The sequence below is a fragment of the Pongo pygmaeus genome, chromosome 23 (genome assembly GCF_028885625.2).
Source record: "Pongo pygmaeus isolate AG05252 chromosome 23, NHGRI_mPonPyg2-v2.0_pri, whole genome shotgun sequence".
NCBI classification, from domain to species: domain Eukaryota; kingdom Metazoa; phylum Chordata; class Mammalia; order Primates; family Hominidae; genus Pongo; species Pongo pygmaeus.
The window spans coordinates 34,300,431-34,326,431 of NC_085931.1; the positions used below are offsets into that span (position 1 = coordinate 34,300,431).

General features: G+C 58.8%; 1 protein-coding gene across 11 annotated transcripts; it reads right to left on the reverse strand.

The window, feature by feature from the left end:
• Window positions 1-1,446: 1,446 nt before the first annotated feature.
• On the reverse strand, window positions 1,447-21,338 carry ADORA2A (adenosine A2a receptor). Of its 11 annotated transcripts, XM_063662867.1 has the most exons (6): window positions 20,903-21,275; window positions 19,842-20,028; window positions 11,750-11,866; window positions 11,064-11,169; window positions 10,052-10,654; window positions 1,447-3,218 (listed from the first exon to the last, which is right to left on the reverse strand). In XM_063662867.1, exons 5-6 carry the CDS (start codon window positions 10,381-10,383, stop codon window positions 2,312-2,314), a joined length of 1,239 nt encoding a protein of 412 aa, XP_063518937.1. In that variant the 5' UTR covers window positions 10,384-10,654; window positions 11,064-11,169; window positions 11,750-11,866; window positions 19,842-20,028; window positions 20,903-21,275; the 3' UTR covers window positions 1,447-2,311. The 11 variants fall into 11 exon arrangements, with proteins under 11 accessions (XP_063518937.1, XP_063518942.1, XP_063518941.1 ...); XM_063662872.1 differs by lacking the exon at window positions 19,842-20,028 and having other exon boundaries at window positions 20,903-21,338; XM_063662871.1 differs by lacking the exon at window positions 11,064-11,169 and having other exon boundaries at window positions 20,903-21,331.
• Window positions 21,339-26,001: the final 4,663 nt, after the last annotated feature.

Sequence of the window (26,001 nt, forward strand, 5' to 3'; positions counted from 1 at the left end):
AAGCTTCCTAGGTATTTCTGCTGTGCAGCCAGTCTAGAGGACCTCTGAAGATATAACGGTGAGATAGCTAAAACAATCCTTTGTTGGTTTTGGGATAGTTTTGCAGGCATCCATATACTAAAAGTGTAAAGAAGTGCAATGGAAAGGGCCGGGCACGGTGGCTCACGCCTGTAATCCCAGCACTTTGGGAGGCCGAGGCAGGCGGATCATGAAGTCAGGAGTTTGAGACCAGCCTGGCTAACATGATGGAACCCCATCTCTACTAAAAACACACAAAAAATTAGCCAGGCATGGTGGCATGTGCCTGTAGTCCCAGCTACTCGGGAGGCTGAGGCAGGAGATTCACTTGAACCTGGGAGGCGGAGTTTGCAGTGAGCCAAGATTGTGTCACTGCACTGCACTCCAGCCTGGGCAATAGAGCGAGAAAAGAAAACCGTCTCAAAGAAGAAAAAAAAGAAGAAGAAGAAGTGCAATGGAAAGAAATGAAATTCAGGAAAGTGGTTGTTTCCAGGCCTAGGAGGCAGGGTAATGATGGGCAGGGGTCAGATGCAACATTGTAACGTTTCAGTTCTTAAGCAGAGTGCTGAGGACATGATGTTGTTTTATACTTTTTGGTTCCGTTCAAATAGTTCTTCATAAGTTAATGGAAAAAAAGGAACATGGATTTTACAGTCAGACAGACCTGAGTTTTAAGTTCACTTCTGCCACTTACTAGCTGTATGACCTGGAGCAATCATGTAACCTCTCTGGGCTTGTTAATCATCTGTAAAACAGGGCTCACAGGGCTGTGTGAGGATTACCCTTGACATTCTTACACTCCTTCCGGGAGTCCCAGAGTGAGTGAGACCAAACCGGGACAATCACAGCTCTCCGCCAACCTCAGGCAGGGGCAGGTTGCTAACTGTCTTCCAGGCCTCAAACTTCGCCATCACAGAAAGATGGCACCACCTCCTCAGGCAGGAGGCCCGTAAGGCCGGGGTCAGAGCAAAAACACCCCTTCCTTCTAGGTTTCTTTTGTTAAGAACACAAGGAGGGGGATTGTAGGGGAAGGCAGTGTAGCCCCTGCCCAGATCTGTTTGCAGATACCTCTGTGACCTCTGCTGAAGGGTGGAGCAGGGCAGGGGTGGCGGGTCACAGTTCTGAGAAGGTAACATACAAAGAGATCTTCCCTTAAAGATGTAGGAAGATAAGGAGGCGGGGAGTAGCTGGGGAAAGCCCCTTCTCCCACAGCCCCTGTGGGCCCTCATAGAAATGTAGGTTGGATTGTGGTACAGCCAGGCAGCCTGTCCCTTCGAGGACAGGACCCTGGGGAGGGTCCCCGGGGCGGGTCCCCGGGGCAGGCAGGGTGTCTGCACATACGCACACACTCTCTCATACACAACACATGCCTGTATGTGTGCACAGGCCTAGCTATGGAGTAGGAAACGAACTCAGACACCATTCTCATTTGGACAAGCTTAAAACACGATGTGGCTCATTTTTATTTTATCTCAGAAAAAAACATTCCCTTTAGAAGGAAAGGCAGTTAGACAAGGCCTCTCACCGGGTAGCTCTGCGCTACTCAGCACATGCCAGTGGCCTGCCAGCCCCAACCTCTCCCCTGGGACCTGGGCCCATGCTCTGGCACTGCTCTGTTACAACTCCCTGTCCTTGATCCCAGCTTTGTCACTCCAAGAGATGGCCCTGGGACTGAGAAGTGGATGGCAGCCGTGACAGCGGGAGAGGACTGCCTGAGGCTCCCCGGGCAGAGGCTCTGGTGCCAGGTTAGCAGCAGGACCGACGGCAGACCCAGCAGCCAGAGAGTGAAAGGTAATAAAATAAAAAGGGTTTCCTCACACTTACATTTTTCCTGGAAAAAAGTCAAATGTCACCTCTGGGCCCAGCAGCTCCTGAACCCTAGGAGAGTCTAGGGAGAGTGGTGTGTGGGTGGCAGGAGGCTGTTGGAGCCACTCCCCAGTCTCAGGGCCAGGCCAGTCTGCTGTGCCCAAGCTGCTCTGTGGAGACAAGGTGGTGCTTCCAGATGCTTCTGCAGTGGAGGGCTGGGCCCTGCCCAGCAAAGATGCTGCTGGTGCTGTGGCCCCCACCTGGTGCAAGGCCTCACAGCATGAAACGTCTGCTTCCTCAGAACCCAAGCCCTTCTTGCTGGGCCTCATGCTGCTCCAGCCTGGGGCTTCCTCCTCTCAGTCCAAAGTAGGAACTGGCTGCCCTCAGGGTCTCCTGGCACTTTCTCTCTTCTCCCAATGTGACTGGTCAAGCCAACCAGAAAGATAAAGATTTCCTTCCCTTAGGAAGGGGCAAACTCCATGGATCATCAGGACACTCCTGCTCCATCCTGGGCCAGGGGGTCGTCTAGGCCAGGGGGCTCTGGGCACACTCCCTTGAGCTCATAGCTAAGGAGCTCCACGTCTGGGAGGCCTGTGTTCCCCTGGGACTCTTGGGAACTCCCTCCACTCACCAGCCCCAGGGCGTAGCCATTGGGCCTCCGCTCAGGGTGGGGAGCACTGCCATTGGCCCACACTCCCGGCGGGTGGCCGTTGAGACGGAGGCTGACCTGCTCTCCGTCACTGCCATGAGCTGCCAAGACCCGGGCACTGGTGCCAGCTGCCTTGAAAGGTTCTTGCTGCCTCAGGACGTGGCTGCGAATGATCTTGCGGAAGGTCTGGCGGAACTCGCGGATACGGTAGGCGTAGATGAAAGGATTCACAACCGAATTGGTGTGGGAGAGGATGATGGCCAGGTACATGAGCCAGAGAGGGGCGTGGTTGCAGTCGGGGCAGAAGAAAGTGAAGCAGTTGATGATGTGTAGGGGCAGCCAGCAGAGGGCAAAGAGCCCCACAATGATGGCCAGTGACTTGGCAGCATGGACCTCCTTCTGCAGTGTGGACCGTGCCCGCTCCCCCGGCAGAGGCTGGCTCTCCATCTGCTTCAGCTGTCGTCGCGCCGCCAGGAAGATCCGCAAATAGACACCCAGCATGAGCAGCAGGGGCACAAGCACACAGGCAAAGAAGTTGAAGTACACCATGTAGTTCATGGGGACCACATCCTCAAAGAGACAGGCCACCTGGCCCTCCCCGCAGCCCTGGGAGTGGTTCTTGCCCTCCTTTGGCTGACCGCAGTTGTTCCAACCCAGCATGGGAGTCAGGCCGATGGCAAACGACAGCACCCAGCAGATGGCAATGATGCCCTTAGCCCTCGTGCCAGTCACCAAGCCATTGTACCTGGGGAGAAGAGACCAGCATCAGAGATCTGAGAAACCAGGGTTAAGCAGTGCCAAGAGTTCAGAACCCCAGAGCAGCACCCTCTTCCCCATTTCCTGACTGTAAGGTCTTGGACCAGTCATTTCCCACCACCTCGCCCCAGCATTCTCTTCCGTTAAGTGGAAGTAATATGCCTTGCCTTTTTCACAGGCTGCTGGGAGGTAACAGGAGAGCAGGCATCCAAGAAATGGAAACCCATGTACAAATGCCCAGATGGTCATTGAGTAGTTTTTGGAGTAGTCCTGGGACTTAGTTTGGTTGGAGGGAATTCACACACGATTTTTTGAGGGGGAAAACATGATTTTTCTCTAAAGGGAAATGCGTCGTAGCCTTAACCAAGATCAGTTACCTCCATGTTGGTCGCAGCCTTAACCAAGATCAGTCACCTCCATGTTGGTTGATCTTGGTTAAGGCTACAACAGGCTTGAATGGGTCTGGAGGGTGGCCTCACTGGCTAGAGGCAGCACCAGCCAGATCAGACCTGTAGGGGATCTAGGCCTCTTATACTCCATACCCTGTCTTCTCTTCCCCATTTGCCATTTGACTTGGGGTCTCCAGAAGCCCTTGAGGAGAGGCAGCATGGGGGGTAAAAGAGGGGAGGAGGTCCCAGGCCAAAGGAGATGCCATTTCTCCCCTCCAAACCCACCCACAGCCCTCTGGAGAGAAATGAGAGAATTACGTGTTAACATTTACATGACCATCTTAACATTTGCAAGGAAATACTGAGGTCCAGGGGGACAGTAATCTGCCTGAAATCACTCAGTCTTCCTGAGTGAGAGCCAGACAGAAATCCAAGCCTACCGATTCCCAGTCTCATACTCGAGAAATGGCTGGATCTGCCAGCCAGGAAGCAGACCTCAGCCCTGTAGGAAAGGTGGCCTAGATTTCATGAAAGAATGGACAATAAAAAAAAATAGTCTCCCTAATTTAGGAAGGCAACCTTGATGATCACTGAGGGATGACTTCTGTTTAACAGTTTTGATTCTGGCAAGACCAGACTACACTCCCCTCTACCTGGCAGAAACCCTACCCATCCTTCAAGTCCAGGATAGAGATCTCAGAGAAGTTTCCTACCGAAGTGCAGCAGATCCCCACCACATCTGGGCCCCTAGGGGGCAGGGCTTTCCTACATCCATCTCTGCATTGCCAGCTCCGAGACAGGGACACTCAGAAGGCGCAAGGAGGCTGGGCGCGGTGGCTCACGCCTGTAATCCCAGCACTGTGGGAGGCCGAGGCGGGCGGATCACGAGGTCAGAAGATCGAGAAACCTTGTCTCTACTAAAAATACAAAAAATTAGCCGGCCGTGGTGGCGGGGGCCTGTAGTCCCAGCTACTTGGGAGGCTGAGGCAGGAGAATGGCATGAACCTGGGAGGCAGAGCTTGCAGTGAGCCGAGATCACGCCACTGCACTCCAGCCTGGGAGACAGAACAAGACTCAGTCTCCAGAAAAAAAAAAAAAGAAGGTGCAAGGAAAGATGTGCTCTACTTAACTCCGGAGCTGGGCTGGGAACATCCACAGAAACTATCTCATTCACGGGTAGCAAACAGGCGCCTACAGGTAGCATACACAGGAGGCAGCTGGTGGGGCGTTTACCTGGTCTTCACTGCCATGCAAAACGCACGCCTGCTGTTACCAGATCTCAGGTGGGGCTGGGGAGATGATTTTCTGGGTAAAATCTCCCAAGATTTAAATTTTGTCAACTAATTCAAATAAAAGAGAAAAAGAGAAACCCTGGTGGCTTCTGATCTCTTATGTGGTCCAATCCTCTTGTTTTACAGGTGGGTAAATTGAGGCCCGAGGAGAGGAATGGACTTGCTGTGGACATTCCAAGAGCCCAGAGGCAACTCAGGCCAAGGTGAGTCTCTGTTCTGAATCTCTTAGGTCAGTTCTGAATCCAAACAGTAACTGGACAAGCCCATTCTCAGGAGCTCCTCAGCTCCATTCCGTGGGGGCTTGGTTACCTGTAACAGGGCCTCAACAGGAGGGTCATAGACTTGCCCATTGCTTCCAAGCAACAGGGAGCTGGCACTGCCCTGCCTCCTGTGGGACTTGCAAACATAAAATCTCACGCTCTCTCATTCTCACGTCTACATTACATAGCACTGACTCTGTACCAGACACTGTTCTTAGTGCTTTGCAAATAGTAATTTATATAGTCCTCACTGACTGGGAAGCTATATTAATTTTGACATTATTCCTGAGAAAAGCATATCCCTTCCTGGGTTCCGGCCCTGTAAACAGGAATGTTTTAAAACTTTGTCTCTCTGAGCCTCAGTTTCTTCATTTGTAAAATGGGACCAAGTCGTGGACCTGTCAGCACTCTGCCCTCTAAGGGCAGAATGGAGAATCAGTGGGTGGAAATTATAGGGAGGCAGATTGTAACTCAGGGTAGGTAAGAGTTTTTCAGCTGAGCTGTTCACAGGAGAGATGGGCTGCCTCAGGCAATAGTGAGTCTCCTGTCATTTGAGGCAACAGAGCAGAGCCAAGCAGCTACAGGGGTGTTGCAGAGCTGCCTGGGCCCTGGGCCACCTGCTTTGCTGGTTTTCAAACTGTTCTCAGCAGTAAACCTTGTCGCCCACATTCCCAGGCAGTCACAGAGGTGAAGCTGCTGGGGAAGGGAAGGGGCTTATTAAATGTTTATTGAATCAGTGAATTGGTGGGGACACCAGAGCCAACCCAAAGGCTTCTGGGAACACAGTATGGAAATCCCTGGTCTGTCCAATTGTTTACTTGTACAGAAAAGGGAACCCACAAGGGGAGTCTTCCACTGCACTCTGGAAAGAAAGCCCCGTGTGGGGACAGAAACAAAACATACATTAATAGCACTTGCTTATATATGCAAAGAATATCTCTGGAAGGATTCTTAACATGGCTTTGCAGGCAGGGAACTGGGGGTGGGGGACAGGGGGTATGGAGGACAACTTTCTACTATACTATACTCTTTTGTTCCTTTTTAATGTTTTAGCGTGGGCAAAACATTACTCATTTAAAAAAAAAAACAAACCACAAATAGACTAAGTTTATTCAAAAGAAATCCCCATAGGCTGAGAGCCCTGGACCCTGGTGCCCACGGGGTGGGGACAGCATCAGGGCCCAAATGGAATCACAGCTGAGCCTCAGCCAGGCCCAGCAGCGTACACTGGGCTGCATCTGTGACTAACACACTCACATCTTGCCCTCCTAGACCCCAAACTGACCATCCAGCTGGAAGGGATGCCAAGGCTATCTAGCATGACACACCGCCACTCTGGGATGTCAGAGAATGTGGGTCCCAGAGCTGCTGCCCACCTTTTGTGGAGGTGCCTTCTGCAGCCCTGTGTCCCCCGGCTTGCAGGCTGCCCCTTTCTGGGGATCTCCATTACCCACATTGGGGACTCACCCTATGGTCCAAGAATATGCCCCATGATTCCAGGTGGGGCTTTATGTGCACATGTCCCAACCTGAGGAGTAGGTGGAGCCTTCCTAAGTTGTCCAAAGGAGTCATTGATCCAAGAACTGAAGAGCCATGGACCCACAGGGGAAACCTCCATTTCTTCCCCTGGTATAAACAGGACTGACTTGGCCTCCACCTTTCCTGCCCACTGTGTTCATCTCTCTCTGTCACTTGGCAGCCAGGCCACCCTTCCCTACCCAGTGCTCACATGCTCATTCCTTCCTCAGGGTCTTGTCCCAGGCTTTGCCCCCCTCCTGACACACCTGCCCCCACACTCATGCCAGTGAGACCCTGCCTGCCCGTCCTGCAAGACCCACTGGGTGACACCTCCTCCAGGGAGCCCTCTCTCCCAATCCTGCCCTCTTAGAAGTGTTAGGACTTCGGGCCTCACCACCAGCTGCCACCTGCACCTTGGCCTGTTCCTCAAACCAGCAAGAACATCCACCAAGGGCTGCTGTGAGAACCAGGGGACAGTGAGGCAAAAATCCCCTGGGAACTGGGAAAAGAAGCCCATGTCTCTCGCCCTGAATTCCCTATCCTCTGGGGACACAGAGAGCGACATCTCTGCCTCTGGCCTGCAGTCTTTCTCACAGAGTTCCTCGCCTAGGCTCTGTGCTAGCCCAACAGGTTCCCTGAACTTGGAAAATAACAGATTTTTCCAAAATTGAATTTTTTTTTTTTTTAAAAGTTAATGGAGAGTGGGGCAGGCCTGAGGCTAGACCCAGGGCTAGCCAAATGGACCTTTCTGAGTGGAGCAGGAAACGGCATGTAGAGGAGGCTGGATTCCCAGCTGAGAAAGGAGGAGGGAGGATCCTGAGGCAGGCTGCGACTCCAGCGCCGGCCAGGAGTGTCTCCAAGTTCCCTTCATACCCCGCTTGCTCTCGGGAGCCCACATGGACACCTCCACATGCCCAGCGGCCCAGGGGCCTTGAGGAACAGGAAAGTGAAGGGACCTGCGGGCCAGGAACAGCCTGAAGGGCCCTGGAGTCCATCCACATCAGGAGACACTCTTATATCCTTCCCTGCTCTGGCCTCCTCATGAGTTTGTGAGTAACAGGAGCGTCAGAACATCCGCCTGGCCACAATGCAGGCCAAGAGGATGACAGGAGATGCTGAGCTGACACCCTTTGGCAACTGCAAAGCTCTCTGCCCTCAAGGGAGGATGAACATCATCGTCGTCATCCTCTCCAGGGCCCCCTGCAGAAGAGACCAGCCTAAGCCTTGCAGAGCCTCATGGAGCAGAGTCAAATGGCTCAAGGTCTGGGTGGAACTAAGGTCCAGCTCCAAGAAAGTTGGGATGAGATGGGTAGAGGATAGGGGGCAGGTCCATGGCTCTGAACCCAAAGATCTGAATCCCCACCCTCCCCACGCCTCCAACCCTCCTCAGGGTCCCTGTCACCCCATCCACTCACTGGACCTTTAGAACACCTTTGTGAGCTCAGAGAGGCAGAGAGACTTGTCCTATTTTATGGATGAGGAAATGAGACCAGAGAGAGGCAGCTAACTTTCCACAGCCACACAGCACATCCTGTCCTACTACATAGGGAGTCATTCTCTCAACTCTCAGAAAACAGAGAAGGAAAGGGAGAGACAAAAGAGAAAAAAAGTCGAGCTCCTTTAAATTGAGAACAGCAGCCCTGATCATGCCCTTTGAATCAGAGAAAAAAGTGAGAGCTTGGCCTCTGCTTCCCCATGGAGCATCCCATCAGTGTGCAGACTCAGCTCGGTTCCCTGAAGTCCCCTCCAGTCCTTTGTTCTCTGGCCCACCTGGGCACCTGCAGACAGGGCCCCTCCTGGGCCTCCATGTTCTGAGCTGCCACTGGACGAACCTAAACTCTGCTCTGCCCGTCGCAAAGCAATGGATGGAGGCTCACCAGAGACTGCACTTGGAGTCCGACAACCCCTAATTCCACCCCTCTCAGGGCTGGCCAGGGTCCCCTTCTCTTTTGCCGAGGGTTCTAGACTCTCCTGGGATAGAGAGCATCTGACAGAGCAGTGTGAGGTCCAGACTCCTCCCTTCCTAGGAGCAGCCCAGTGCAGCTCCTGCTCCCACTTAGAGCCCAGGTGACAGGGACGGCCACCTGGTGCAGGCTCTGCGAGACAGGCTGCTCATGACTGCTCCCCAGTAACTGAAGTCACAGTGGGGATCAGGCCACATTTTTTTCCAGGCCTAGCCCCAGCTCCACTACCAACTCGTTGTGTGGCCCGGAAACAGCTGGCTGTCTTCTCTGAGGCTCATTTTCCATCCCGAAGATGAGAGGAAATGACCTCTAAGGGCCCCTTGGCTTTGACACTCTAAATTTCCATTTGCTCATCTAGCTGGGTCCTCCTTCCTGCTGGGGCACCCTCAACCTGAGTGGGGCTGCTGTGGCTTCCTCTTTAGGTAGGCACCCACCAGTTTCAGATAATTCACCGCAGAGATGGCACACTCTGCTCCCTGACTCTCAAGAGGCACCACCTCAAGCCTCATGCATGGCCTCAGGGCCCACAACCACCCAGGCTGTGGAACCCAGCTCTGTGGCAGAGGGGCCAGGAGGTGGGGCAGAAGGCCTCTGAGGTCCCCAAGGGAGGGATGCACTTTCTAGCCTCATCTGTGGCCTGGGTAGGTGGAATCCATGCCGAGTAATTCAGCCTTTGGGAAAATCTTCATTTACACAATACTTGGCTGAAGTCACTTCACAAAAGATTCACCATAAAAATCCCCTCCAACAGCCAGCCCCTGAGCACACTGGCCGCCTCTAAGACGATGAGTCCTTGGTGACTTGAGGAGCAACAGAATTTGCATATAGGTCCAAGTGACTCACTGTGGCATTCAGCCAAGTCACTTCCCCTCTCTGGGTCATTTTCCTAATGTGCACACTGCAAGGCTGGCCCAGAGGATCTGGGGGAAGGCAGGTGGCGGGCGGCTTCTAGCTCTGAGGTCCTATGGTTTCCCCTGGCTCCCCGCTCCACCCCAGCATCATGCGGGGAGTTTTGCTCGTGTGTGAGGAATGGCCCAGACACACCCGCTGGCAGCACGTGGGTTACTGGGACCAGAGCTCCCTGCTAAGCCCAATGCCAGACCCTGGCCACACTCATCTGCCAAAAACCAGAGTACAGTTGGCCTCAGGCAGCCTAGGGGAACCCAGGCCACCTGGGAGGGCCAGGCTGCCCTGCGCCCATAAGGATCAGTCAGTTCGGCATGACTGCTGGCCACGTGCTGGCCCTGCGGAGCCCCTGCTGAGCCCGGGGCCCCGTTGCCAGCTCACCATGCTGACATTGCAGACCAGGCCCTGATCCCAGGCTCACCCTGGCTCCAGGCACAGACCAAAGCCTGGGCACCAACAGCCTTTGCACAGATGTAACCCCGGCCCTGCTCACCGGAGCGGGATGCGGATGGCGATGTAGCGGTCAATGGCGATGGCCAGGAGACTGAAGATGGAGCTCTGCGTGAGGACCAGGACGAAGCAGGCAATGAAGAGGCAGCCGTGGCAGGCAGCGCAGAACCCGGTGCTGATGGTGATGGCAAAGGGGATGGCGAGCACACCCACCGCGATGTCGGCCGCCGCCAGTGACACCACAAAGTAGTTGGTGACGTTCTGCAGGTTGCTGTTGAGCCACACGGCCCAGCACACCAGCACATTGCCCAGGATGGCCAGCACGGCAATGGCCAGCTCCACCGTGATGTACACCGAGGAGCCCATGATGGGCATGGCCACAGACAGGCAGACTCAGCACGGACGCGGGCTGGGCCAGCTCACGGTCCATCGCTGCAGCCCAGCTGCCCGCCTGGCTCCCAGCCCGGCCCAGGCGGAGGGGCCCAGGCCCCTGAGCCCCTTCCTCACAGGAGCCAAGTGCAGCCCTGCTGGGGCGCTCTCCAAGGGCTTTTTCACAGAGGACTCTGAGTCTCCTGAAACCAGGCCCTCTCCAGGGGTTCTGGCAGCAGCATCATGGCTCAGCCTAGCTTCAGGGTTCCTGAGGCACCTGCAAAGGGACAGCCGATAAGAAGCTGAACCATCTGCAGAGGGCGAGCCCTGCGGAAAGTGCCACCCCTTGCCCCACACCCACCCTGGCCCCCTGAAGACCCTATAGCTTTAGATCCCACCCTACCCACAGGCCAGGTGTCAGCCTGAGGATGGCCCCTGACCCCGCCTAGCCCCACGCCCTGCCCGGTCTGCTGTGGTCATAGCCAGGAGGCAAGAGAGGTGGGAATTTGACCCTCACTCTAGAGGAGGACACCCAGAGAAGTCACCGAGCAAGGCTGGTTCCCCTGGTCCAATAGAATTCCCGCTAAGACTCTCACACAAACCCCTCCCAAGGAGGCAGCCCCTTCTCCCAGGCTCTGCAGAATGAGTACTGCCCTGGCTGGGCCCCTGCCAGGACTCCAGCTCACCCCAGCACTATCCATGGCTCCCTGCATTCCCTGCTCTGTGCATTGTTGTCACGGTGCCTCCCACTCTGGACTCAGGGCCAAGGATCAGATGTGGTCTGTTTTTTTCCTGGGGGGGCCAGAAACTTGTTAAAGTCTGTCACTGTTGTCCCCCCATGCTCAGCCTCTCAGGCCTCCTGTGGCAGCTTGGCCAGTCTCCTAGGTCCTGGATCTCGGCCGGCCCTGTGACACTCCCTCCCAGAAAGGACCCTCCCTGCCCAGGCTCTCCCAGTCCCACCCACCTTCTCTCGCCAGGCCAGCTTCTCAGCGCCCCTGGCCTGCTCCATCCCGTCAACTCTCCCAGGAACTACCAGCACCCACCTAAGGGACACCAGCCGCCCTGTGAAAGGACAGGCCAGAGACCCCTGGAGCTCAGACGTGGAAGGATGTGGGGAGCTGCCTGGTCCTGTCTCCCACTGCCGCAGAGGGTAAGCCCTCTCATACTGCGCCCGAACCCGCTGCCTCCAGGTGCCCCCGCCAGTCAGCTGCAGTTAGGGCGGGGGCGGCGCTGCAGCTGACTGTGAGCTTCCACTCGGAGGGAGCTGCCTCACCTCCCTCCTCCCACGCCCTCTCCCCCACCTGCTCCTCTGCCGACACCAGGAATGACTAACTGGAGTTTGATCCCTGGCAGAAAGCAGGTACGGACTTACTGAGGGACTCTGGGCAAAAATGCTTTTCTTTTCTGGGCCTCAGTTTCCTCATTGATACGGTGAGGCAGCTGAACCCCAAATGACCTCTAGGGGCCATGCCAGCTCTCACCCATGATTCTATGAGAAGGAAATAAACAGATTTAAAATGGCTCCCCCAAAGTCAAAATGGAATTACTGACACCCCTCAGAAGCAGAAGTCTTGGTTCCCCAGCAGACCTGAGCCCAGCCCCAACTCCCAGTGTCCCCTTCGAGCCTATGAATGGTCTGGGTCCAAATGGACCTCTGCCTATTAAATTGCCCCTCTCTGAGAGCTAAGAGGCCCCCAAATCTACCCCCTCCAGTCCTGAACCCTCATGGGGCCCTATGAGTGTGTGGCCAGCCGCCACCACCTGCCTGGGGACAAGAGGTCAGAGGCTGCCTTTCACGTGGACTCGGGCAGCCACCTCGTCTCTCTCTCTTCCAGGACATGAGGGATGAAGCAGGACTGGCAACCTGGAGAGGAAGTCACTCCTGGTCCCGAGCCCTGTTCAAAGGGCCAGGCTCCCCTCTACCCCATTGTCCATGTGACAGAGCTCAAACACACAGACCCCAACTTTCCCTCCAACTCCAATGCTGTCGGCACCTCAAGTGGCTGGAACAGGATTGGCATGGGCTGCAGCCATACCTGGGACTGGAGGTTCTCCTGCACCCAACAGGCCCTTTTGCCCCTACTAGGAGCCTCGGAATGGAGCATTGACACAGAAGCAGGAGGAGGAAGGAGAGAGCAGAGGCCAGAAACCCTGCAGAAACGGAGGGCCTGCAGCAGCTGGAGAGGGCTGAGTCCTTCCAAGCCCCTGCTTTCCATGGGGCACCTGCCAGGCAGCCACTCACAAAGCATGTCGCTGGCAGGGATGCGCCAGACCAGCTCTCCTGGCACCATCCCTGGCCACACTCAAGGAACACAGTTATCCCTGATGCTCCTGGTCTCTCTCCCTGAGCAGTACTCACCAGGGCCCACCTGACTCACGATAGCCCCTGCCCAACAGGTACGAGTGGAGCTGGTGCTGGCCCCGGGCTGCCTCCCACCCAGGTGCCTGGCCTGTGGCTCCAAGGTGGCCTCCCAGGCCCAGCACCACCAGCAGCAGCAACAGGCCACTGTCCAGTGAGGCCCAGTGGGCCACTTAGGAGCCGCCTCTACCCAGGGATCCTGCCTCCCACCACAGCCCTCTCTAGGGCATCTGCATTGAAGGATGCCACAGCCTTCTGCCAATCTGACCATCCCAGGCTAGAAGGCTGATGCAGCTCCAGACCACACTCCAGATTCAAGGGCCTTGCTGGGGGCAGACAAGGTAAAACATAACATGTCTGCCAAAGTGAGGGAGGACTCCCCAGTCCCACCACCCAGAGCCCTGCTGGTGGGGTCACATCATCGGCACCCGCCTCAGGGGCTGGACTGGTGCCATGCCAGCCGGGATGCCCAGTTTGGGAGGAGCCTGACCAGGGCCTCTGTTTGGCAAGTCTTCCCTGGCAGCCCTGGGTACCTGCCTGTGTACCCCCGTTCTCAGGGTCTCCCCACCTTCTGTGCTGTGGGTCCCCATGCTAAACAGCACTAGATACCGATAACCTTCTTGACTATACTGAAGCCACCTTCCTGCTGCCCACCCGCGTCAGTGACGGCAACAGACCCCTCTGCCCAGGCCGGCCTCATATGGGGCTAAAGACACCCATGGCTCCTGCCGGCAGGGTCCACACAGGCCACCTCGCTGCCCGTCCTCTCCCTCAGCCCCTCCTTAAGCACTCCTGCAGGCTCTCCCAGCTGCTGCCAGCACATCCCGAGTGAGGCTTGCCCGGACCCACAGGCAACCTGGGCCCCTGCCAAGCCAGAATCCACTCTCAGCTGTGCGTTTCTCGGCCCTGAGCAAAGCAGATCGGTGGAGTCAGAAGCACCCTTGGGGCAGACGGGAAGAGGAGTGCGTTCCTCGGGGAAAGGTTGGGAGCTACCCAGCCGTAGGCTGGCAAATCAGCTCCTGGCCGGGGGCGCCCTGACTTACAGGCTTTGCCTGATTTCTGTGGTGTAAATTCTCCCCTTGTGCCCAGTTTCAAGCTACTAATGTGTCGTGGACCAGAACTGGGGAGCAACACAGAGTCAGCTGGCCATGATGCCAGTCACTGCTGAGCTGCCAAACCTTACGCGTCCCAGGGGGCACCTGCCTAGAGGCCAGGCACTGCACTGGACCCTCAGACACGGCTTGTGCAGCCTGCTTAGGAGCTTGGGAAATGACTGACATCTGTGATCTTGCTGGTCCCTGGAAGCCCATTTTACAGATGAGGAAACTGAGGCCCAAAGGCATGAAACGACCTCTCTCAGCCTCACCAAGAGCACTGGAAGGTGGCGTAGGGCTGGGGCCGTGCCCACAGAGAGCACAGCAGCAGGAAGGCTCCTGGGCCTCCAGCTCCCCTCCCTCAGAAGCCTCCCAGAGTGACAGGAAGGTCGGAGGCCCCGGGGAGGGGGCGGGGCCAGGATCTGGCAATTTCCTATCCCTCTCTGTTGGCTCTGTGCATCTAATTAATCCTTGAGTCATCTGTTGCTAACCAGGAGGGGAAATTGAATATTAATAATGTATTACTTCTCTGTGATTACCCCTTGTTGGGAACAGATCAGAGGGCAGACCCTGCCCCATACAGACAGAGGACACACACTGCGGAACGTGCATAACGCCTCTTGAAAGAACAACCTTATAGGATTCCACGTGGTCAGACTCAAAACTGCTGCTTCTTCCTGCCTTCCTCCTCACCTCCCCCAACCTGGCCACTTTAATTAAAACTCCATTTAATCAAAACCCACACATCTTCTGGCCCACTTCTTCTGGTTCCTCATATGTCACACTAGCAAGGCCCTCTGTACACATGCCCAGATGGTGGCTATACCCCCCAGAGCCTGCTGCACGGAGGTGCCCACCGGCTTCTAGGCAGTGCCCTGCACATCTGCTCCTGAGTGCGGCTAAGGGCAACGTACAGGACACAGTGCACGGACTCGGACCTGCTCCAGCCATGCCTGGCCTGTTCCTGGGCTCCAGAATCCCAGCCTTACAACCCTGCTGCTGCTTTCCCATAACAAATGTTTACCAAGTACGTCCACCAGGCCTGGCAGCACCCCAACTGCTGGACCACAGGGAGGTATGCCCCCGCTGCTGTGCCTGGCCCCATCTGGGCCCTGAGCATATAGCAGGGGACCTCAAAGGAGGAAAGGACCCAGGACATTCCTGGGAGGCGGCTGCCACCCCGCAGTTTCAGGCACTGCAGGCCACTCCCTGTCTCCACAACATTGGCTCAGCTAAGAGGAGTCACAAATCAATTTCAAAGCACAAGAGGTATATGAAGGCTAAGAAAGGTAAGCAACAGAATAAAAAATATGGAGATGAATTCATTCCAGTAGAAAGGAAGGTAATACAGTAATCTAATAATGATTCCAGAGACCTTTAGAATCTCCAAAGAGGCAAAGAAAGGAATGGCATCCATAGACAAGAATGAGAACTTCTGAACCGACTGGTGGAAATGAAACAAGGACAGGTGGATATGAACAAGAAATAATACAAAATCCAGGGACTGAAAAATAGAGGGACTGAAATAAGGGATGTGGTGGGCTTCAGGCACACATACGGTGGAAGAGACGACTGGGGATCTGAAGCTAGTACTGAGGAATTCTCACAGAAACGCCATGAAGAGACCTAGTCTAGGAGGAAACGGTTGAGAGGCATGGGGTGGACTGAGAAGCATCAACAAGTGGCTTGCGGGAGCCTCAGCAGGGGCACGGCAGGTCGTGGGCCCCGCTATGACTGGCTTTTGGGGTGGCCCAGGGGGGCCTGGGCATGAACCTCCCAGAACCCAGGGCCCCAGGATCCCCAAACCCCTCCCAAACTCATCAGCGCAGGTGCCTTCCTCACTGCCCGGCGGTAAGCAGCCACCCAGCATGGGCTCCGCTTCCCTCCTGACCTCCAGGGCTGCCCGGTGGCCCCTACTTCAGGCGCTGGGTGCAGGCTGGGCCTGGGACCCAGAGAGACACCTGGCATCCCTCCCCCACAGCCCGGGTGCGGCTGCGGCTCTCTGCTCCTGGTGGCAGGATGTGGGCAAGATGGGGCCAAGACCCAGCTCCCTGCAGCTGGAGGCTAAGGCCCTGAGCCTGCCTCACAGAGCAGCCCCCACATCGCAGCCCCGGGGCCAGTGCTGGGGGCCCCAGCTCCTGCTCCCCACACCCCCATGTGTCCAGGCTAGGGGCCAGGAAGGCCACAGCACCCCCGCTCCCCGCCTGGGGGCCACTCACCCCCTCACACGAGGCTTCACCTGACAGCTCTCCTCTGAGGGGCCACACCCCGCACAAAGGTGCTGGGGGCCCACGCTGTGCTGAAAGCAGCCTGGCTGGGGGCGGCTCCTGCTCCATGTCACAGTCCCTGAGGCCCAGGCAGAGCTTCCCCTCTGCACGCGGCTGCTCACATGTACACAGGCTGCGGTAAGCCACGTCACATCACGTGAAGGATTGGCACCTGCGCCTCCCTCAGATGGCGGGCAACAGGTACTATGTCGCTGAAGGGTGACAAGGGAGCGTTTCTAGATGGCCCCGCGGACACAGAGCCCAGGAGTCCTGGGCGGGACCCTGTGGGAGGCTTGAAGGGGTAGTGCTGGGTGCAGGGCCTCACAATGCCCCAGGGTGGCTGCACTGAGGATGGGAGGGGTGAGGACCGGCTGTTGGGTCCTTGGGCAGGTGTGACGAGGCAGCCCCGGGGGCTGACAGGAGGGCAGGGTGACCAAGCAGAGCCTGGCCACTGCTTCTTCCCCACTGAGCAGCCTCCCCCAGGCTGGCTCAGGGTTTGCAGAGGCCACTGAGGGACCAGAGGCAAGTCCCCCTGTGACACAGGGGCAGACAGATACCAGCCCGGGGCTTCTGGGGAGAAGTCTCCTGCCTAGACGCCAGAGGAGACACCAAGTGACACCATCGGCCTCCCTCTGCTTGGCCAGCTCTGTCAGCCTCTCCGCCAGGTGACGGCCGATGCCAAAGACCGGGGCTACATTGGCACATCCGAGGGGTGGGCACAGAAGGGCAGCAGCAGCCCCTGCCCAGTGAGTCCTGGAATAAGCCTCCCCTGCAGGGGGTTGCCGGGGGGTTGGTGAGAGAGTCCCCATGGCAACTCACAGAAGAAGCATCTGGGTGAGACTTGGAGGAGAAGGTGAAGGGAGAGAGGTATCGAGAGATTCTAGCAGGGAAAATGCCGTGGAGGCCCGAAGCCAGGGTCCTGCCTTCCCTGGGCTCCCATCACCCTCTGTGCTGGGATGAGGGGCAGCGGCTCTCCTGCTCCTCCCTCCACCTGATCCTCCCCAGTCCCTGGCCGGATCCACGGAGTCCAGGCTGCAGGGGCCCAGGCCTCCTTCTCCGCCATGAAACTGCCTCTTCCCACCACCCAGAGCCCCAGGTTCTGCACAGGAGGTGGGCAGTCGTGTGGGGGCTCCTCTCTCCACCCCAGCTCCATTCCCTTCCCCATCTGGGCTCCTCTGCTCCTTGCAACCTCTGGACCACCCACCTCCTAGGACCAAGCCCCTCCTGTCAATGGCCCAGACCCTTCTCCTGGGAGCTAGAACCCTCCCTTTCACCAGCTCAGCTCCTGCCTGTGCAGTCTCCTCTCTGCAGCACCCCCACCACACACGCCCTAAATCCCCTCAGCCTGTGCTTCCCGCCTTCATCCATCCATCCATCTTCTGTTTGTCTTTCCTCTGCTCTCCTGCGTGCTCAGGGCCCTGTTTGCGCGGCAATGGACGAGACAGACCCCGCAAACACGGTTGGGAAGGCAGTTCTAGCTCATTTGGGGTTAGGTGGCTCGGGTATTAGGTCGGTGAGAGGATACTAAGACCTTCTTTGGGGTGTCAGGACACAGCTGAGAGCCACCAGGGGCTGTGGTCCCACACAGCAGGCACTGCCCAGGCCTCACCTGGACTTCGCAGGACGTGATGCCCTCAAGCCACATGCTGGCCCCCAGGCCAACTTCCATTCACATGTCCCTCTGCCAGCAATCCCTGTGGTGTCCCCTGACCCTCAAGCCTAACACCCTCTCTCCCGGGTTCCCCAGCTCCAGCACACACCCCTAACCGGCCCTCTGGTCTGCCCTAAACCTTCCCCCACTTGCCCCCAAGCCAAGGCCTTTCCACATTAGGCATTGCTAAGATCATCATCCTTGTTCTACAAATGAGATATCAGATTCCCGGGGACAGCGACCTGCTCAGTGAGTGGGTCGAGGAGGCAAGACCAGAACCCAGACGAGAGCACTGAAATCTCCAGCCCATCGCGTTGCCCATGAGGCAGTCATTGCCATTGATTGCCCTCCTCCGTCGCGACGCAGGGCATATTTGGGGATCTGTAATTCACAGGCTGATATGGGAAAAAGCCCAGCACAGCTCTCAGACCAGCCAGGTCAGCCTGGCCCAAGGCCCGCCTCTGGCCAGAGGTGACGGCTGCCCCTAGCTTCCTGCGGCAAGGAGCAGGAAAGCTCACAGCTCAGCCAGCTCAGCACTGGGGGAACAGGGGACGCGGATGGAGGGGTAGTGGCTGGGATTTGCCTGAGAAACTCTAGGACTAGGGAGAGCCTGGGAGACCCCAAAAAGCCAGCGCAGAACAAGGAGGGACTGACATCGTGGCCGTGGACCAGCCTGTGAGGCGCGCCTGCCATGGATCTGCCGGGATGTGCGGGGGAGGGGGGGTGCTGCCCACAGGGCCCGGCCTTCCCAGCCCCACCCAAGGCCTCCAGGAGCGGCCAAAGCAGGGCCAGTGAGGAAGCCCCGACCCCGCAACAGCTTCCCAGGCCCGCGGTGCTCCACAGAACCCTCCACCATGGTCCCCAGGGCTGGGGCACCCTGAGGCAGCCCTGGCGCGTCATGGAGTATCGGCAGGTTGCCCCGCCGGGGAACCCAGCGGGAGCCGGCAGCAGAGGCAGAGTGGAGGCGGCCTGAGCACCTGGCAATAGGAGAGTGGGCCCTGTGTGTGGCAGAGCCCAAGAGAGGAGGCGCTTCAGGATGGCAACGGAGGGCTGGCTTGACCTGCGGCCCACCCTCCAACGAGGGCCACAAACACCTGCGCCTCTTTGCAGGGCCCCGACTCCCCCAGCCTAGGACCCAGCCCTGGGTCTCCCTCTTCCTCCAATGGTACAGTCGGGGCAACTAAAATCTGAGTGCGGGACACAGGGATCTCAGCTCTGCCGGCCCGCGGCCTCCTCCTCAAGCCCTTGGGCCGCCTTGCGCCAAATCCCTCGAGAGCCGCCACCATTCCCGCCATTCCTACCTCCGCTCGGGGCAGCCAGGCAGACGGCCGGGGCCAGTCCGAGGCGCGCACCCACCCCCGCCCGTCCCCCGTCGTCTCCTGGGTCCCCCAAACCCAGTTCCCGCCACCACTGTCCACGGAACGCGCCCGCGCTCGGCCCAGCGTTCCTGACTCCCCCTTTCTCGGCGCGTCCCGGGCGCTCGGGTACCTCTGCTCGCGCCTCACCTTCCCGGGCAACCGGTCTCCGCCCGGCTCCTCCACCTGGGGAACCTCCCTCGCCCCGGGGCCCAGCCCGCCACCCCTCAGGAAGCGCCTCTGCGCCCCCAGCCCATCCCTGCTGGAGGAGCTCCCGGAAGGTTCATGCGAGCGCGTGGGGCCGGTCTGCGGCGCATGGACGGACGGACGGACGCTCCCCGCCCGCTACCTGAGGCTCCGCACCCCGCGCCGCGCCGGCCGCCGCACTTGCCTTCCCTCCCCGCCTACCCCCGCGCGCCTTCCGGTGCAGTTTGGGACAGCTCGGAGGGTCCCGCACGCGGCGCCGCAACTGCGCCTGGGACGTGACTGTGCCTGGGCCCTTCACAGGCCGTGCTGGCAGCCGCCGCGGGGCAGGACTCGGACCCCGCGCCGGGGAACTGGTCTCGGGGCGGCGGGAAAGGAGCCCTGAGGGGAGCAGAACCCCAGCCTCCCAGTCCTCCCGGCCCCGCACCCCCGACGGCCCCACGCCGCCCGGCCGCCAGCCCCGGATCCCCGGCACCCCGCACCCCGGACCCGGCACCCAGGACCCCGCACCCCGGACCTAGCACCCCAGCTGACCTGCGGCTCGCACGCCGGCTCCCGCTGTCTCGGCGGCCGCTCGGTCTCCGGCTCCGGCCGCGCCGCTCACGGGCGCCCCCTGCAGGCAGCTTTGAGACCCGCGCTGCCCCCGCCCCGCCCCGCTGCGCGGAGAAACCGAGGCCGGAGGGGGACCCGAGGCATCGGCCCGCGAGGCCCGCAGGCGATCCTGGAAGGACGACCCCGCAGGTGTCCCTGTCAGGACGAGGCCGCGACGGGCCTGGCCCGCGCCACATCCCCCGCCCGCGGCCCCCCAGCGGGCTCCTCCCGGGCTCGCTTCCGTCCCGCCGCTTCCTCAGCGCCACACCCACCTCCCTTCCAGGAGTCCTCGGGCCTGGGAGTCCCCTTACCCGCCCCTTGGAGAGCTCCGGACCCCACCCCCACACTCCCTCTTTTCTTTTTTTGAGATGGACTCTTGGTCTGTCGCCCAGGCTGGAGTGCATTGGCGCGATCTCGGCTCACTGCAACCTCCGCCTCCCGGGTTCAAGCGGTTCTCCTGCCTCAGCCTCCCGAGTAGCTGGGACTACAGGCGCCCGCCACCACGCCCAGCTAATTTTTGTATTTTTTAGTAGAGACGGTGTTTCACCATGTTGGTCAGGCTGGTCTCGAACTCCTGACCTCGTGATCCGCCCGCCTCGGCCTCCCAAAGTGCTGCGATTACAGGCGTGAGCCACCGGGCCCAGTCTCCCTCTTTTTTAAGAAGACCCCATTGCCGGCCGGGCGCGGTGGCCTGTAATCCCAGCACTTTGGGAGGCGGAGGTGGGCGGATCACGAGGTCAGGAGTTCCAGACCATCCTGGCTAACAAGGTGAAACCCTGTCTCTACTTAAAAAACACAAAACTTAGCTGGGCGTGGTGGCATGCGCTTGTAGTCCCAGCTACTCGGGAGGCTGAGGCAGGAGAATCGCTTGAACCCGGGAGGCGGAGATTGCAGTGAGCTGAGATCGTGCCACCGCACTGCAGCCTGGGCGACAGAGCTAGACTCTGTCTCAAATAAATAAATAAACAAACAAACAAACAAATAAATAAAAAAGATGTCCTCACTGCCGCCTCTGCCACTATGGTCCTGTGGAACTCTGCTGTTCCTTATCAGAGCTGGGCTGGATCCGTGCCCCTGTGTCACGCGTTCCCCAGTGTCCAGCTGTGTCCAATGCCCGCTCCTCCTCAAATCTTTCCGTGGCTCCCCAGGTCCTGAGGGATAAAGGCCAGCCTCCTGAACACGGCATTCAAGGCCCTGCCTGACCCTTAGCTCCCCACCTTTAGCCCTGCCCTTCCTTAGCCTGGCCCAGGGGCTGGTCTTGGCAACAGCTGGTATCTCAGTTCAAAGATGCGTCCCCAATTTCCAATGCCCCCTCTGCCTCTCCCCATCCCAGACTCTGGGCCAGAGACCCTCTTGTTCTTCCAGCTCCTGGTGCCCAGTGTGGCCTTGATCTTCCCCCACTTCCCTGAACAAGGAGGAAGGGAGTCCTGTCTGCACCACAGACTAACTGGGAATTTTAGAGCCTGAGGCTGGGAATTCCCCCCCACCCCCTCACCCCACTCGCCTGTTTTCTGGAGGCTTCCAATTGGGAACAACTTCATGTCCAGCCCTCCAAGCTGTCCAAGGGGACCCGCCTTCTACCCTTGCATCTGGAGGGATGAGGACTAATCCCAATTTTGTTCACGACAGGACAGGCTATGTCAGACAGCTGGGGCATTGGTGGCCAAAGGCTTTTGGGAATCCTTGCATTCTAGAACCTCTGGGGACCAGTGGGGTCCTGGCTAGAGGCCCAGGGTGGAGGGGCTTGCCCAGGGCCAGGCTGGACCCTAAGGCTGAAGGCAGAATGGGGGCATGACCTCTATCACAGCAGCCACCACTCACTGCAGGGAGGAAAGGGTGGGTGGGAAATGGGCACACAGGCACCTGGCCAGTGTGTTGGGAGAAGCATGGGGCCCAAGGCAGTGACCATTGCTTACCCAGATGCAGCCTTGAGCATCTGGCAGCCTCCCTGGCTTATTCCTGGGATCGAAGCCTGGGCCCCCGTTCCCATTCAGCTAGCCCGGCTCTCCTGGTCCTCATGTTCCCTAATGTCCAGTGGTGCCCTCTCAAGGCGGAGGAGGAAACCCTGGGATGTTTGGGGACCCAGACAGCTTGAGTTAAACTCCGAAGGGCGAGACCCACATGAGACTCTTGGGGCGCTGTCCCCAGGTCTTTCCAAGGAGACCTGGCCCTGGTGCCCACCCCCCATCCTGGCCTTTGCTGACCCTCTATTCAAAGGAGCTCGCCCTCTCCCATGGCCCTCGCTTTCCTTAGTGGAGGAGCTCCCCCTCCAGGCGGGGACACCGCCCTGGGACCAGCGGCAGGGGCTTCCCTGCAGACCTTCCACGACCCATATCCTCACCTGTAAAATGGGTGTCTTGTGTCTGCCCTGCCCCCTCCTGGAGGTTAAGTCAAACCACAAGGTAGGGGTGAGGGATGCTGATGGCCATGGGGCCCTCCCCTGCCCCCATCCTTGGCTCCCCATCCTTGCTTCTGGGGCTCTCCACGAGGTAAAACCTCTCCCGTAGTGGGGACAAACCCCTCCCGCCCACACCTGCTGGACCCAGATTCATTCAAGCCGTTATTCAGCAAACATGCACGGAGCGTCCTGAGTCTTCCTGAGGGGCTCAGGGGGCTCATGAGGCGGAAACCAGCCCTCAGCCGATTCTGAGGGTCTTGTTCCCCAGTGTGGACCCCAGTGACTCCTCTGCCATTCCCATCCTGCGGCCCGCAACCTTCCTGCGTGGACCTTCCCATGCATGGTCTAGCCATGTGCACCCCAGTCCCACAGCAGGGTTGCAGCCGCAACGTCCTTACGCAGGGAGTGATGGCTTTGTTCCAAAGCTGGTCCTCAGGGTCACAGTGCCAAAGCCCTTAACATTCAGGGCTCAAGGGGCAGTTCCTCCATTCCTCAGCAGTGGCGCCGGTGGAACTGTGTCCTGAGGCCGGGGGTGGTCAGGCAGGGCCTGGAGTGGCTCCAGCCCCAGAGCCAGCTCCACAGTCCCCACAGCCACCCACGAGGAGCCAGTGCCAAGGAGGCTGTGATGGGTCGGCTCAGCCCAGGCCCCCACCCTTCCCGTACTGGGCTCCTCCCTGGCCCTTCAGAGGCAGAGAGCCCCGCGGTCCTGTGTCATCTGTCAGGTGCTTTGGCCCAGGTCTCCAGCGCTGCCATTGCCCAGAGACTGGGCACAGGCCAAGCCGTCCAGTTCAGGGATGGGGAATGGCACCTGGCAGGGATGTCCCCAAACTGCCTGCCCCACGGGCCAGCTTGTCTTCTCCGGGGGGGGGGGGCCTGTGTTCTCGGCACCACGTGCCTTAAGGCCACCTCCTCAGTCTTGGCCTTGCTGCCCCCTTGCCAGCCCCGTACCCACCTCAGCTGAGTGCTGTCCTTAGATACCAAGGCTGTGGGGCTAGGGGAGGTCCCTGTGCAGGTGCTTGGGCCGCCCCCGCCCAGGCCCAAGGGAGCAACAAGGCTGAGGGGCAGAAGCTCTCCGATCACAACCACTGCCCTTTGGTGGGCACAGGGAGGCCCCTGACAGGCCCCGGCTTCTGGCTCCAGGCCTTGGTTTCCCTGCCCAGCCCCAGGCAGGCTTTGAAAAGGCTGTGGGCACCCACCCTTCCTTCCATCCAGGCTCCAGATCCTCAGGCCCGGCGGCGGAGCCAGCTGGGCCTCCCCAGCTCCAGGATTCCGGCCCTTTGTTCCTGCCCAGGATGCACCTGGTGGCCTCTGGCCCTCATTGTTTGCTCTGAGGCCAGCTGAGCTGCATCAGGAGCAAGACACGCCAGGCCCAGGACAAGCAGCCGGTGAGCAGGGGAAGGATCCCTGGAAACCAACTGGGTCACCCTGGGTGCTCCCCAACTTCTCCAATGGGGCAGGGACCTCACAAGGCTCCAGTTTATCCTAACAGAGGTCCTGCAAAGGCAGAAGAAACATACGGAGGAAGTGATCTCCGAGTCACTGGTCATCCTCCTCCAACTCACCCCACCCCACTCAAGATGTTCACCCCATATCTCCTTCTGGGTGTCAGGACAAACAGCAACCCGCTAGCAACCCGGCCTTGGGGATGATCGGCGTAGATGGGAAAGCAGGCCCTGAGGGGAGTGGAGCCCTGGCTCCAGGGTGGGCAGTGACAGTCCTCTGCAGCCCTCATACCGGGGCTCGCCACTCATCACCCAGTGGCTCTAAGCCACCTGCCCGCTCTCCCTGTGGCCCCAGCCCCATGACCTACCAGGCCTCTGTACCCCACATCAGAGAGGGTGCCTGATATGAAGGCCCAGAAGGGGTCCCCGCTTTGCACATGTGGAAACAAGCCCAGCACATCCCAAGTGTCGGTGGCTGACCTGGGGAGGACCTGTGTGTCCCGACTTGGCAGAAGTCTTGGGTGCAACCCAGCCCTGCGATGGCCCGTGCTTCCCCTCGGAGCGCACCTGCTTCCTGCCTGGTGGGTGCCTGCCCTGGCCCTTCTTTTCTGCTTGGCTCTTAAGACTGCAGACCCCCTGCCACCCCTTCCTCACACACACGGGAGGGTGCAGACAAAAGACCAGACCTTTTAGCACCTGCTCTGGGCCTGGTGCGGTCAACTGGCAGGCTGTGCCCGGTCTCTCCACACCCCTCCCCCTGCCTCACAGCAGGCTCCCTGACGCGCTCCCAGCCTGAGGGGGCCGGTCAGGCCGGGGAGGTGGAGTCCTCTCCTGTCAGGCAGGGGAGATGGAGTCCTCTCCTGTGCCCGGCCCAGCTCCTGTAGATGCCCAGTAAGGTCCAGACCTGTTGGGGTCAAAGCTCCTGCCAGAATCCAGATCCCCGAATCTCAGCAACCCAGGAGTCTGTCCTCACCCACCTGATGTACGGGGAAGTGGCTGCAAGCATGTTGAGACTGGCTCTGTCTGCCCTGGTTCCTCACCTAAGGGACAACCTAAAATAGAACCCAGGCTACCCCGAGGTTGCAGGAAGTGCCGGCCCCGTGGGGCTGGGGCCATAGAGCTGGCCAGGCAGGGCTGCTGGGGCGGGGCAGGGCATGGCATCTGGGCACAGGACCGCAGGCCCCTGAGGGTGCTGGAGGGGTTTAAGGGATCCTTCTGGAATCTCTCCACTCTCCCTGGAATCTCACAGCTTCTCCCTTCCACCTATTACGCTGTCCCTCAGAGATCCTGGGACTTTGAGTGAAGGTAGAAACAATGCCCTCCCCAGAGGTGCTGCCCTGGGAAGCAGCAGAGCCAGCTCCAAATTGAGGGGCGTGGCACTGTGGACGTGCCCCGCAGGCCCATAACTTGGGACAGAAGGATCCCCTCAGGGCCACCCTAGTCAGCATCCAAGGCAGCTGCACTGCAGGCGGGACAGACAGAAGATCTGGGAGTGACTGCCCCACCTGGGGGTGGTGGCTAAGGGGTCTGTGCTGCCCAGGACAAGGCCCAGGTGCGCTGGCGGGGACGCCGCTGCACACAGGGCCCGCCCTGCAGGCTCCATGGATGCTAGCTGACCACTAGGGCAGAACCCCCTCCACACGGCAGAGGACACAATGCAGAGGCTGCTAAGCAGGGAGGAGCTGAGTCCAAGCCCAGTCTTGCCCCAGTCCTTTCACGCCCCGCTCCCAGCTCTACAGCTGTTGCCCACTGCCCACCCCAGGGTGCCTGCAGCTGTTGGCACCCAGGGGTGCAGCTCTTGAGCACTTGCAGGTCACAGCACAACTCCTGGCTTACTCAGGGGCAAGGCAGTTGCTGGGCTCCCAACCCTGAGGAGTCTCCACCTGGGAAGGGCACTCACTACATGCCCTCGTGTGCAGGAGGCACCACCACCATGGGCCTTTTGCATGTGACGTGGACAAGGTGGTAAGAGTGTTCTCCAGGCCAGCTCAGTGCATTCACAATCACTGTGGACTCACACCTGTAATCCCAAGGCTCTGGGAGGCCAAGGTGAGAGGATTGCTTCAGCCCAGAAGTGCAAGACCAGCTTGGGCAACATGGCGAAAAGCCCATCTCTACAAAAAAAAAAAAAAAAAAGAAAAAAATAAATAAATAAACTGCTGGAGATAGTGGCACACACCTGTGGTCCCAGCTACTCGGGAGCCTGAGGCTGGAGGATTGCTGCAGCCCTGGATGTTAAGGCTGTGGTGAGCCGTGATCGACC